We start from the raw sequence: 11707 nt of genomic DNA on the forward strand, positions 1-11707 counted from the left end.
ACGATAGATTGCCATGTACGATAGATTGCCGCACGCTACGAAGGAAGTTGTGCACACATTTATCATGAGAAGAAAAAAAGGACGGCGCCACACACGTATCTTGTTCCCTCCGGTGTGCCATGCATGTGCTTCTTACGTAGAGGACAATCCTGACGGATGGTGAATCTGACAGTGGGACTGCTGCGCCCATCACGAGGTTCGTGCTCCTTACATGGTCGGCAATCCATGGACACTGTACATAGCAAAAAAAAAAAACATGGACACTGTATGTATAAGCAGAAGCTATGCCGCCATTTAGCCACGACATCGCGCGCACACAAGAGCCGAGCAAAGGGAGCGTAAACCACCACGAGCACAAGAATGAGATCCCTGGTCTCGGTGTCCGCGGCCGCGCTGGTCCTGGCCGCCGTCCTCGCCGCCGCGCCGCGGCTCGCGGGGGGCACGGACGAGTGCGGCGCCACCCCCCCGGAGCAGGAGGCCCTGAAGCTGATGCCGTGCATAGCGGCGGGGAAGGACCCGGACTCCCAGCCCTCGGACCGCTGCTGCGCGGCGGTGCAGGAGATCGGGGAGAGCAGCCCCGCGTGCCTCTGCGCGGTGCTGCTCTCCAAGATCGTGCGCCGGGTCGGGGTCAAGCCGGAGGTGGCCATCACCATCCCCAAGCGCTGCGACCTGGCCGACCGCCCCATCGGCTACAAGTGCGGCGGTACGTTACGCGCTGTTTGATTCATCGCTCGCGTGGTTCTTCGCCTAGGAATTCGTTGGATTATGAAACGGTCGACGACGCGTTGGGCGAGTAATCACGTGTCATTTTTCTTTGTTTTGCAGACTACACCATGCCCAGCCTGCAGCTGAAGGACTGATCGACGGTTTACCAGCACCAAAGCGGTTAAATAAAGCTAGTAAGTTCGTGTCTCCGTATGCAGACACCAGTACATTGTATGGAGTGTTCAAAAAAGACCATATATTCTTTTCTTTTTGTGGGATTAAATAAGGCTGATGATTCTGTGTGTATACAAATTCCTATAATCCCAATGGTAACGTGCGGGTATCCGCTAGCAAAGGTAGAAGCTGAAACACTGTCACGCTGATCAAGGCTTACTCCTGTGTATGAAATCATTCGACAAATTTGAATAAGGAAATATATTATACTACATCTGTAAAAAAAATATAAGAACGTTTATAGATCACTAAAGAGAAATACTACATACTACTAGCAACAAAAGTGTAAAAGCAATGAGATATTGGCCCTGCGCCTGAACGCTTTGGCGACGTGTCAACACACTGTGCTACACGCAGTCCGTACGTACTCAATGGCACAGCGATGGCTACTTGTCACCTGCCTCCACCTCACGTTTGCATCAGCACAGCAGCCCAAGCCCGCATCGATCCCAGCCGTCCATCGTGCACAACACCCAGTAACATTGTACCACCTGGCGGCCCCGATTCCTATCTCTTCCTGCCCCCGCGTCCCCACCCGCTCCTTCGGCGGTCTTCGCTCTGCAGCCTCTGCTGTTTCCACTCCATCCAATCGTCCGTGCTCCATCCATGGCCGCACCAGCTCTCCCCCTTGCCAACCACGCCGCGCCCACGGCCACGGCCAGGTACCTCCACCGCAACCACCAGTTGCTGCAGCCCAAGAGGCAGCTCCCGCCCGGCTTCCTCGCCGCTCGGCCTCTCCGGCAGCCGCGCCGGCCGCTCTCCGCCGTGCCGGAAACCAAGGAGGAGGACGCCAAGACGGCCGAGGAGATCACCGAGAAGTACGGCCTCGAGGTCGGCCTCTGGAAGGTAAGCACGCACGCCACTGCAGCCTACTAGTATACGTATACATGAAGTGAAATTTGCAAGCACACGTGAACTGAATCGTGTGACGTCTGACGTGTTTGCTTGCTTCAGATATTTAGCTCCAAGGAGGAGGAAGGAGGCGAGGAAGGGTTGGAGGGGAAGCCGAGGAAGTCGAGAACGGAGCAGGCCAAGGAGCTCCTGGGCAAGTACGGCGGAGCGTACCTGGCCACCTCGATCACGCTCTCGCTCATCTCCTTCACCGCCTGCTACCTCCTCATCAACGCCGGCGTCGACGTCCAGCAGCTGCTCGGCAAGGTCAGAGCTACTTTTCGACTCGAGCTGGTCACAAACTTCTTAATCACAGACGGGGTTTGTGCTTTGTTCTAACATAAATGCTGCAGATTGGGATCGCCACGGACGAGACCGGAGGGAAGGTGGGGACATTCGCGCTGGCCTACGCCGCGCATAAGGCGGCGTCGCCGATAAGGTTCCCGCCGACTGTGGCGCTCACGCCGGTGGTGGCCAACTGGATAGGGAAGATCACCAAGGGAGGCGACTGACTCCACTGATGCAACAGTGAAGCATAGGCACTTCGATCGATGTGCGCTTGCTGGTAGTCTATGCATCACGCCCAGCTTAGATGTTCTAGTAGTGTAAATGAAATCTGGCTAAAGTACGATTTTGCCTACTTGTTTTGTATGTTTGCTGCTGCTCTTGTAAAACAGGATAGTAATCCCAATGTATCAGAGACAAACTAGTATTAGTAACTGGGAATATATCGAATTTTAGCTAGTAATGATAACAATGAATGGTGAGTCCAGAAACCGTCAATGCTTGGGAAATGACCTATAAACTCTTCTGCATGGAATTTGCACAGTTTGCTCGACATATGCCCTAGTATAATGGTATAAGTTATCCATTGTACTTTGTACACGCCTGCCAGAATATTTACAGGTTTTTGCAGAGGAAGAAGCAGGCGCCCAGACTGACCTTATCAGGGGAATCCAGTTGGAGAAAATCACCTGATAAGCTCAAGCGGCAGACTGAAGACACAAAATACTAGCGACTCAATGTACATACGCTGACTGGAAGGAGGAGGTGAAACCATTGAGGCACGGCAAAGCAATAAGTTACTGAACACACATCGCCAGGCCACTGCCAGAAAGGACGCAAAATTTGGTAGAAATCACCAGCTTCCAAAGAGTCCCAGGAAGAACATTTACCATCCCCAAGAAACGAACTCTCTTGTTCCAGAATGTCCTAATCATCATCTTGTTCTCTATCCACAGGTTGGGCCTACAGCTGTAGATTTGCTGACAACTGCTGGCTGTTGCTGGGGTGTGCGAGGGGCGGTTGCCTCTTCAGCTAAGAACTGATCCCACTGCACTTCTGCTGTTCATTAGTCAAGTACTTCAAAGTTGAGGTCGGGTTGTGCCTTTTTAAACAACATCACGGTGAATTCATTTCTTAAAGGATACGTGCTGTTCTCCACATATCTGTAATGCTGCTGGCATCACCGTCAGTGAGAAGGTAGTAGTCAGCATCAACCTGCAAAAGTGTGTACAAGCATGAGCCACTGGGTCTTTGAGAGTCTGGATATCATATCAATACAAGATGAAAAACAATAGAAAGCTAAAAATAGATTGTTATTGCTACCAGAAAGGTGACTGGATAGTACAAAGATCAAGAGTCCAAGAATATATATGCAACTAATGTGAGTTGACGTTCACAGATGTCATGGACAAAGAAGTTATGAAGGGAAAAAATAAGAGTCCGGTGTACTTTTCAGTTCAATGATATGATTATTTTTTTTACCTTCCATAATAGTTTATTTATACAGAACGTAAAGTTCATATCGACTTGCATCAACATTTTTTTAGAAGGAACTTACATCAAATTCTGGAGTTATCTTTGCCATCCCGCCAAAGTTTTGAGCATTTAGATCTGGAGTTTTGTGGATATGCTGAATATTCGGCAACTTGTCCTTTGATCTGCTGCTTTGTCCAGCTTCTGTAGCTATGAATCCGTCTGTGGAGGCAGGTTCGGCCACATTTGCATGCCTTGGAGGCGTTGTGACACCAACCAGCTCTTCCATGTTTTCCTCAAATTTACTAAAAATATAATGAGAATGTTAATAAGACAATCTACCGTTTAATGCATAAGCCTCAAAGAGAAGACTGACACATTACCTAACCAGGTAAAGATCGATGGAACCCATTGTACTCCTTATTACGATTGTGTATCTCCTTTGGACATAATCACCAGCCTGATTAAGGAACAGATTCACAGAGGTCGCAAAATAGTTAGTAATAATTATTAAACAATAGATGAAGTAGATGGATAACTCATCACTTTGACTGTTTCATTACCTCATCAGGATCTGGTACTTCCAGTGTAGTGCCATGAGGTGCTTTTATCGCGATTAGTGTTTCATTCTGCAGAACGACAAAGACCATATGAGATCGCAACAAAATTATCTCCATACAGATTATTATAGCTGGTCTGTTAAGCTAAGTCTGAACAATTAGCAATAAAGTGACCTTTGGAAATGAACAATATTGCATTTCTCAGTAAAACAGACGGACCTGAAAGCAGGGCAATCCCTTGATGTCATCCTCGGTAAGGTATAGCCACCTAAAGGCAGGAATACCAGAAAAAAATTAGTACATGATTAGAAAGTGGCATGCTATTAAGTACAAAAGCCAAACATGGAAGGAATATAGTTTACCTCTGATTGTTCTCTTCTTCAGTTAACTCCCTCACCTTTTCATGCATTTCACTGCAAGTATAATTATTTTCAGATCATGTAGCTATTTACTTTAGGTACCAGACAAATTACAGTCAATAATTTTGCAACCTCCAGTAGCTACCAACCTTATACGATTATCCAATGCTTTTTCTTGGAGTTTAAGATTTTCAAGTTCTGTCTGCGACAAGGTTACACAAAAGCTGCTTAGATTAAAATGTTTTCTGTTTCTATCTTCAGAAGAAATTATCAAAACTGTGACAATTTCAAGGTTGCGAGAACTAGAAAATTACAGCAATACGTACCTCCAAAACTGAAAATTCATTGTCTAAGTTAGCTCCTGAGTCATCCAAACCCCTGCAGCGTTGCGAGCTTAGCATTTCGCACCATAAATACAGGCATAAATAGTTAGAAGGAAGACAATGATTACCTCCAACGGATTCTGTTCTTAAGCTTCTTTTCTAACAGCCCAATTCCTTCAAGGACATTTGTAATGTCGTATATGCGTCTTTTTTTAACCTGTTGTTAGAAACCATTGGTAATCTTGTATCAATAGGGACCAATATATATGTTAGCTTTAATGAGAAGAGAAGAAATCTATACCACTAATATCTCTGCAACATGATTCAAATCTAAAATGCCATCTTCAGCCTGCTTGAGCAAACTGATGAACTTTTTAGTCAATTCCCCTGAACAAACATTACACAGAGAGCTGTCAGAAAACCTAATATCTAACCAGGCAATTCTCTTCTACTTAATGAATAGGCAGCACTCCTGCTGGGTATTCCCAGAAAAAAAAAAGTAAAAGCTAATATCAAGCATGACGATATAACCAGATATAAATGCACCATAAGCTGAATCCCAACAGTAAGGTGAGAAAAACTAGAGATCGTATGAGACAAGACAAACCTAATGAATGTTCAGCGCGGGAAGAACCAGGAGTGAGTGGAGTACCAGGTGAACCTGCAAAACACAAAGGTGCATGCATTCAAATATTAGTGCGAAAAAACACATCCAGATATAAAAGTATAAGTTGTGAAAAAAAACTATGTTGATGTAATCAGTAGTATAGAACAAGAGGTTTCTACGTGCCAGCATTTGATATAGGGGTCTGCAGTCCATCTTTGCTGCCTTTAGCCTTTGATTTGTATGTCCTAGCAGCTTTTCCAGAGACAGGGGTCATATGTGGACTGCTAACTCCTTCAGTAAACCCAGGGCTGGTTATCATCCATTCAGTTGACTCAATGGCATCACTTTCTCCACATGGAGCTTTTCTTTTTAGCTGCAAAAAGGAGAAAATGCATCATTCAGTGATCTTACATCAGAAATTGCCTTAAGTGGCATATGCAAATAACAGATCTCAAATTCTCATGTATGCAGTAAGTGTATCATGAGTAAGTCAACATGCCTCCTGGGTCTAGTAGGCAGATAATATTTTGTTTATATGCTGTATAATCTAACAATGAAAATGGACAGCAATCCGCATGATCACAACACAAAGATATAAGAAAACCTAGAGCAGATAGCACCAGTGTCAGGTATAAGCTATAGCTGCATTGAACCTATGACTACACAAACAGTGATCCTATCATGGCTACCAATAATCCCAAATGACAATTTCCTTCACCAAAACACTCAGAATCTCTCTAAAGAACACAACTATATTTGTGGAGCTTCAATGTGAAAAGTCGTGTACACTGTCCAAGATAACAAAGATCATGAAATCTTTTTATACTATGGGGAAGTAACCATCATAAATACGCAAACATGTTTTTTCTGCAACATTGTCTCGTTAACCTGGAACAAGCACAGTGATCCAAAGAAAACAGATATCTCTAACAAAGTGCAATGCAAATTACTACATGAGCAGCAATTTCTGTGTTGCAGATACATACACGTCAGGCATGAGAACTGCAGTAATAATAACTAAATTAGCAATAACATGACTATTCACAGAAAAAGAAACATGACAGAAGCACCAGAACTGAGAACTGCCAATCATAGTTGCAACAAAGTGAGGCGACAGCGAATTTACATCTAAACCGATTCTACAAAGTATCAAATGCTACTTTATTAGTATTCCTAAAAAAATGCTACTCTAGTACCCTCCCAAGCCGACAAGAAGCAACTCTCAAGCAGCTGGGAAGGATTAAGGAAAACAACCTGAATGTGGCATTTGCCATCCAAACATTACCTATCGCCCCCAAACCCCAAATCTCGCCGCGGACCGGCGAACTACATACACAGATTACTCCACTTTGTATTCTAGAAAAATATTGCTCCAATTTGCAATTGATACCAGATAAATCGATAGACTATCCAATGCGATGGAAGCTTAACATCAATGTTTCCCCAGATTATTCAGAGAATGGAAATAAGCTGCCGACGATTCTACCGAAATCAACATGCCAATAAACTGTATAACATGTTCGATATTCCGCTAAATGACAGCTCGAAGTGCACAAAACCTCACCAAATCCGTACGAAGATCCCTCCAAGAAACAAGCACATGGTACAGTAAAGTTCATGGGTAGGCTCAAAGAGGCAACTCACGGGCATCCTGATGACGATCCCCTCCTCGACATCGCCGCCAGCGCTGCCCCGGGACGCTGCTGCCGGGGCGGAGGAGGACGGCGGCAAGGGGAACCGGTGGTATTCGGCGGGGACGGCGAAGGGCGGACGCTCCGGTGCCAGCGGAACGCACTTCTGCACCGATTGCACGATCTGCTGCCCGGCCTGCGGCCGGCCACCTCCCGACATGGTCTCCGACAGGAGGGCCGCAGCACCACCGAGTCCGGCGATCACCAGCCCGGCGCGTGGAGAGGCTGGTCCTGGTCGGATCTCCGGCGATCGCCCCGATGCGGGCTCCTTGGGTAGGGTTCCGGCGAGGTCGGCGGCGGGGAGCGGGGCGGTGCGAGGGGTTAAGGGGGAAAAGCGCGAGGAGAGAAGAAAACGAGGGAAGGGAGGGAAATTGGTAGCGTTTGCGAGTTGCGACTTCGGATAGGTTATGTGGAGGGAAGCCGACGGAGAGGGTTGTTCTGCGACGCGGTTATTTTATTTCTTCGAGGGTCTGGATGTAAATCTAGCGCGGGGCTAGAGCCCCGCGGCGCTTGGTTTTAGTTTGTGCCTTTGTGCCGTCCGTGTAACACTATTCCGTAATTTTCTTTTAAACATCACAAAATTGGGAGCTTTATTTTTGTTTGGTTTGAGGTTGCTTACCACATAAATCATGTGGTAATTGGGAGCTTTATGTGATATCGTGGCCTTCCCGTGCCACTTCGCTAGGGTACGCGACCGGCTGCCGGCGGCGAACCGGCCGTTGAGATCCACCGCGGCACCTGACGCGGTTCAGCCCAAAAAAACCAGACCAAGGGAGCGGTTCGGTCCGAGACGGGTCCGAGCTTTCCTAACCGCCCGTCAATGGCGGATGGGCGACACGTGGGGAGACATCCAACCCTCCGCTCCCCCCCCCCCGCAGCCGCGCAATGGAGGTATAAATCCCACGCCCCGACCCGTGCTTGACCTAGATATCTCATTCTCCCATTTCTGGGCGGCAGAGAGAAACCCTAGATCCAGGACAGCAGAGTCATTTGGGTGGTGGAGAGGCAAGGTTGGGGGAGACTCGAGATCCTTCGCTGCGGTGGCCGCCTCCCCTCCCATGGCGACGGAGGGGGGGCGCGGCTATCATGGAGACCGGCACGAGGCGACGGGAGGAGGAAGAGCTGGTCGTGGAATGGGTCGGATCCCCGGGCGCGGCAACGGCCGCGGGGGCGACAGGAGCAAGTTCTCGTGGCGGCGCGATGACGACGGGAGGCACACCAACTCCCACTCCAACTCGTCCAAGGCCGCGTCAGCGTCGGATGACACATCCAGGTGGGAGGAGGCTGCGGGGAGGCGCCGCGAGATCCACGACGGCGGGATCTGGGTTCAGAAGGCGCAGGCGGCGTCGGGCTCAGGCGGCGTCAGTGCAGATCAACACGCCCCCCCCCCTCCGCAGCAGCGTCCTCATGGAAAGCAAAACCAGGTGCACCCTACCAAGAATCCTGATCTCTGTCCCATTTGCAAGTCCCCTGAGCATCCTCCTACGCGATGCCCGCAAGCTTTCTGTGAACGCTGCAACAAATTAGGTCACCTTGCTTCTGTTTGTGTCGAATTCCTTCCGTGGGAATGCATTGCCCCTATGTGTGCTTTCCAGTCAAAAGGGCAGGGCTTCTACTACATACATGATTCTTGTACTGCTAATCAGGTGAAGGAGAGGGCCAATAATATTGTAGTTACTATCATTGAAGGGGAAACATCGACTCGTCAAATGGAGCTTGATCTTAGCGATTACTTGGCTACGGGTTGGCGCTGTTCGGCGCATGCTATTGGCCCTGGAGTTTTTGTTGTGAGATTTCCTAACCCCAGAGCAGTAGCGCAAATCTGTTATGTGGGGAAAGTCACTCTTAAGAAAAGTGGGGCTGTGATTCATGCCACACAATGGTCATCTGCTGTGAGGGCCAAAGGAGTCATGGAGGTAGCCTGGGTTAGAGTCAGTAATGTCCCTCTGGATAAGAGAAGCGAAAGAAATATGGCTTATGTTACATCATTGGTAGGTGTTCCTCTTGAGATTGATGGTGCAACTCTGCACCGTCCTAGCTCTGTTCGTGTTAAAATGGGGTGCAGAAACACTGATGAAATCCCTGTTGTGGCTGAGGCAGTTTTAGGAGGGCACTTTTATGATTTTTTCTATGAAGTGGAGCAAGTTCTGACTAGAGATCCCAACAGAGAGAAAAAACAGTTGAGATATCTCAGGGCCCTGATAAGAATGTGGAAAAGGAGGGATATAAGCAGGCGGCTCCTGGAGCTATGATGAACAGTTTCTCTCCCGGGCCTGGGCAGGCCCTTTCCAGGTCCAAGGGAGAGAAGCAGGACGTCATTCGGGAGTCGCAGGAGAGTGTGGAATCCGATGACTCCTTGCACACTTCTCTGTTAATCGACACTATGGCTAAAGAACAGAAACTGAGAGAGGAGAATGTAAGTATCCTTAACAATGAAAGAAAAATGGATGCTCTTTGGCCTAGCAATGGGCAAAAATCCTATTCTGATGTCGTGAGATCATCTACACAGGTGAATGAGATGACTGAATACAAACAAGACAAGCTGGGTGGAAGCAGCAACTACAGAGTAGAATTGCCTGATGATGGTGTGGAAGATGAGGTGATTCCTACCACCCCTCTAGTCACCAAAGAGAACCTTCGCTTCAGTTCGCGTAATGTGCAGAACAAGCTGGAGAGGGTGGAGGAAAAGGCCGTGGCAGCGGTGAAGAAGAGGAATATGGAAGGTACGCATAACAGTCCAAACTCTTTTTTAACGCTCTCTAACCCTGAGTTGATTCTTAGGGCGGTTAAAATGGGTGTTGACATTCCTGATACTAACTTTACCTGCATTGATGTTCTGAGAGAACTTGAAAAATGTCGGAACAATGAACCTCAGGAGGAGAAAAAAGAAGATAATAACAATGAGGAGATCCCTATGATCTTAACTAATGCAAAAGGGCACAAAACCCGCTTGAATTTGAGGTGGGGTGACGAAACTGATGTAGAGGAAGAGAATTTTATTATGGTTAAATCCAGGAAGAAGAGGGATAGAAAAGTTAATGTGGTGATATCCAAACCTGTGACCAGGAGTCAGAAAAATGGTGTTTCCTTAATGAAAAAAGAGGGTGATCCTACTCTGCCTCCTAGTAGGATTACCAGAAGGGGGAAAAACAATGTGATTAAATGAATGGAATGTTTTGGAATTGCAGAGGAGCAGGAAAAAAAGGAATGACTACCTGCTTCTCTGATTTAATAAGAGATCATTCCCTGGACTTTATAGGTCTGCAAGAAACTATGAAGAAAAAATTCTCTCCTAAATTCCTAAGAAAGGTAGACCCCTTGGATAGATACATCTGGAACTGGACCCCTTCTATTGGCAAATCAGGTGGTCTCCTATGTGGTATCAAGAAAGAAAATATTGACATTATATCCTGGGTACTTGGAAGCTTCCTTATTCAAGCTAACATATATGATATTAAAAAAAGTGCGTCTGGGCTCTCGTAGTAGTCTATGGGGAAGCTCAGGATGATAGGAAAAATGAATTCTTAAATGAGCTAGATACTACTTGTTCCCAGATCCATGTCCCCTATATAGTGGGCGGTGATTTCAATATCTTACGATACAGTGAGGAGAAAAACAAAAAAATGACCCATTCCCATTACACAGACAAATTTAATTCTGTTATTCAATCCTTAAATTTAAGAGAGATTTATATGGGAGGGGGAAAGTACACTTGGTCCAATAAGCAGAAACACCCTACCTTGGAGAAACTAGACAGAATTCTTATGAACTCTAAATGGGAGGATCTATTCCCTTTGGTATCTGTTCGTAAGTTGGTGAGAGATACCTCGGATCACAATCCACTACTTTTGGTCACAGAACCTATGAAAACTAGCCCTTCCCATAATCGGGAATTTAGATTTGAGCTAAGCTGGCTTAAGAAGGAAGAGTTTTATGCCAAGGCTAAGAGTATTTGGGAGCAACCTGTGAATTCCGAGGATCCCATTGATATCTTGAATATCAAACTCAAACGGATCAAGAAATACTTCAAAGGATGGGGGCTCACTCTTTTGGGCATGCCAGAAAAAGAAAAAAATGCATCAAAGAAGAATTAGAGAAGATTGAGAGGTTGGAAGAAAATGGCCCCCTCGATCCAGAAATCTATGAAGAGAGGACCTCCTTGTATGCAGAACTAAATGACCTCCTTGTTATGGAAGAACTGTTTTGGTTGCAACATTCCAATGAGCGTTGGCTGCTCAAAGGAGATAGTAACACAGCTTTCTATCACAAGATTGCTAATGGTAGAAAGAGAAAAAAAATACTATTCACTCGTTCTCCGCGGGGGAGGTGAACATTGAGGGCACGAAAAACCTACTAGAACACGCAACCTCATATTACAAGGAACTGTTTGGTCCGGCCAGAGGCAATATGTTCCATTTATCCCCTGAAACCTGGTCTGAAGAAGAAAAACTCAATGAAGAGGATAATATCCTACTCACGAGCGAGTTCACAGAAGAAGAAGTGAGAAAAGCGTTGTTTGGTATGGGATGTAACCGTGCACCAGGGCCGGATAACATTCCAGCAGAGTTTTATATGCATT

The 11707-nt window shown here is 46.7% G+C and overlaps 3 protein-coding genes across 3 annotated transcripts; 2 read left to right on the forward strand and 1 right to left on the reverse strand.

Moving 5' to 3' along the window:
• Positions 1–313: 313 nt before the first annotated feature.
• Positions 314–1338, forward strand: LOC125538180 (probable non-specific lipid-transfer protein 2). The gene is made up of 2 exons (XM_048701462.1): positions 314–703; positions 826–1338. The coding sequence occupies exons 1-2, from the start codon at positions 361–363 to the stop codon at positions 858–860; spliced, it is 378 nt and encodes a 125-aa protein (XP_048557419.1). The 5' UTR covers positions 314–360; the 3' UTR covers positions 861–1338.
• A 112-nt stretch (positions 1339–1450) lies between these two features.
• On the forward strand, positions 1451–2578 carry LOC125538179. The gene is made up of 3 exons (XM_048701461.1): positions 1451–1785; positions 1894–2097; positions 2184–2578. The coding sequence occupies exons 1-3, from the start codon at positions 1546–1548 to the stop codon at positions 2340–2342; spliced, it is 603 nt and encodes a 200-aa protein (XP_048557418.1). The 5' UTR covers positions 1451–1545; the 3' UTR covers positions 2343–2578.
• Positions 2579–2636: 58 nt separating this feature from the next.
• On the reverse strand, positions 2637–7531 carry LOC125538178 (transcription factor E2FA-like). Its single transcript, XM_048701460.1, has 14 exons — positions 7082–7531; positions 5621–5810; positions 5438–5491; positions 5132–5217; positions 4959–5047; positions 4834–4885; positions 4657–4709; positions 4511–4561; positions 4368–4416; positions 4152–4217; positions 3972–4048; positions 3674–3893; positions 3261–3330; positions 2637–3174 (listed from the first exon to the last, which is right to left on the reverse strand). Exons 1-14 carry the CDS (start codon positions 7286–7288, stop codon positions 3062–3064), a joined length of 1377 nt encoding a protein of 458 aa, XP_048557417.1. The 5' UTR covers positions 7289–7531; the 3' UTR covers positions 2637–3061.
• Positions 7532–11707: the final 4176 nt, after the last annotated feature.

This window comes from Triticum urartu, chromosome 2 (genome assembly GCF_003073215.2).
Source record: "Triticum urartu cultivar G1812 chromosome 2, Tu2.1, whole genome shotgun sequence".
NCBI lineage: Eukaryota > Viridiplantae > Streptophyta > Magnoliopsida > Poales > Poaceae > Triticum > Triticum urartu.

Coding starts and splice junctions, on each gene's coding strand:
- LOC125538179 (XM_048701461.1), top strand. CDS start 1,546: ATGGCCGCACCAGCTCTCCCCCTTGCCAACCACGCCGCGCCCACGGCC. Junction 1,786..1,893: donor TCGAGGTCGGCCTCTGGAAG/GTAAGCACGCAC, acceptor TGCTTGCTTCAG/ATATTTAGCTCCAAGGAGGA. Junction 2,098..2,183: donor TCCAGCAGCTGCTCGGCAAG/GTCAGAGCTACT, acceptor TAAATGCTGCAG/ATTGGGATCGCCACGGACGA.
- LOC125538178 (XM_048701460.1), bottom strand. CDS start 7,288: ATGTCGGGAGGTGGCCGGCCGCAGGCCGGGCAGCAGATCGTGCAATCG. Junction 4,886..4,958: donor AAGAACAGAATCCGTTGGAG/GTAATCATTGTC, acceptor GCAACGCTGCAG/GGGTTTGGATGACTCAGGAG. Junction 4,049..4,151: donor AAGTACCAGATCCTGATGAG/GTAATGAAACAG, acceptor TTCCTTAATCAG/GCTGGTGATTATGTCCAAAG.
- LOC125538180 (XM_048701462.1), top strand. CDS start 361: ATGAGATCCCTGGTCTCGGTGTCCGCGGCCGCGCTGGTCCTGGCCGCC. Junction 704..825: donor CATCGGCTACAAGTGCGGCG/GTACGTTACGCG, acceptor TTTGTTTTGCAG/ACTACACCATGCCCAGCCTG.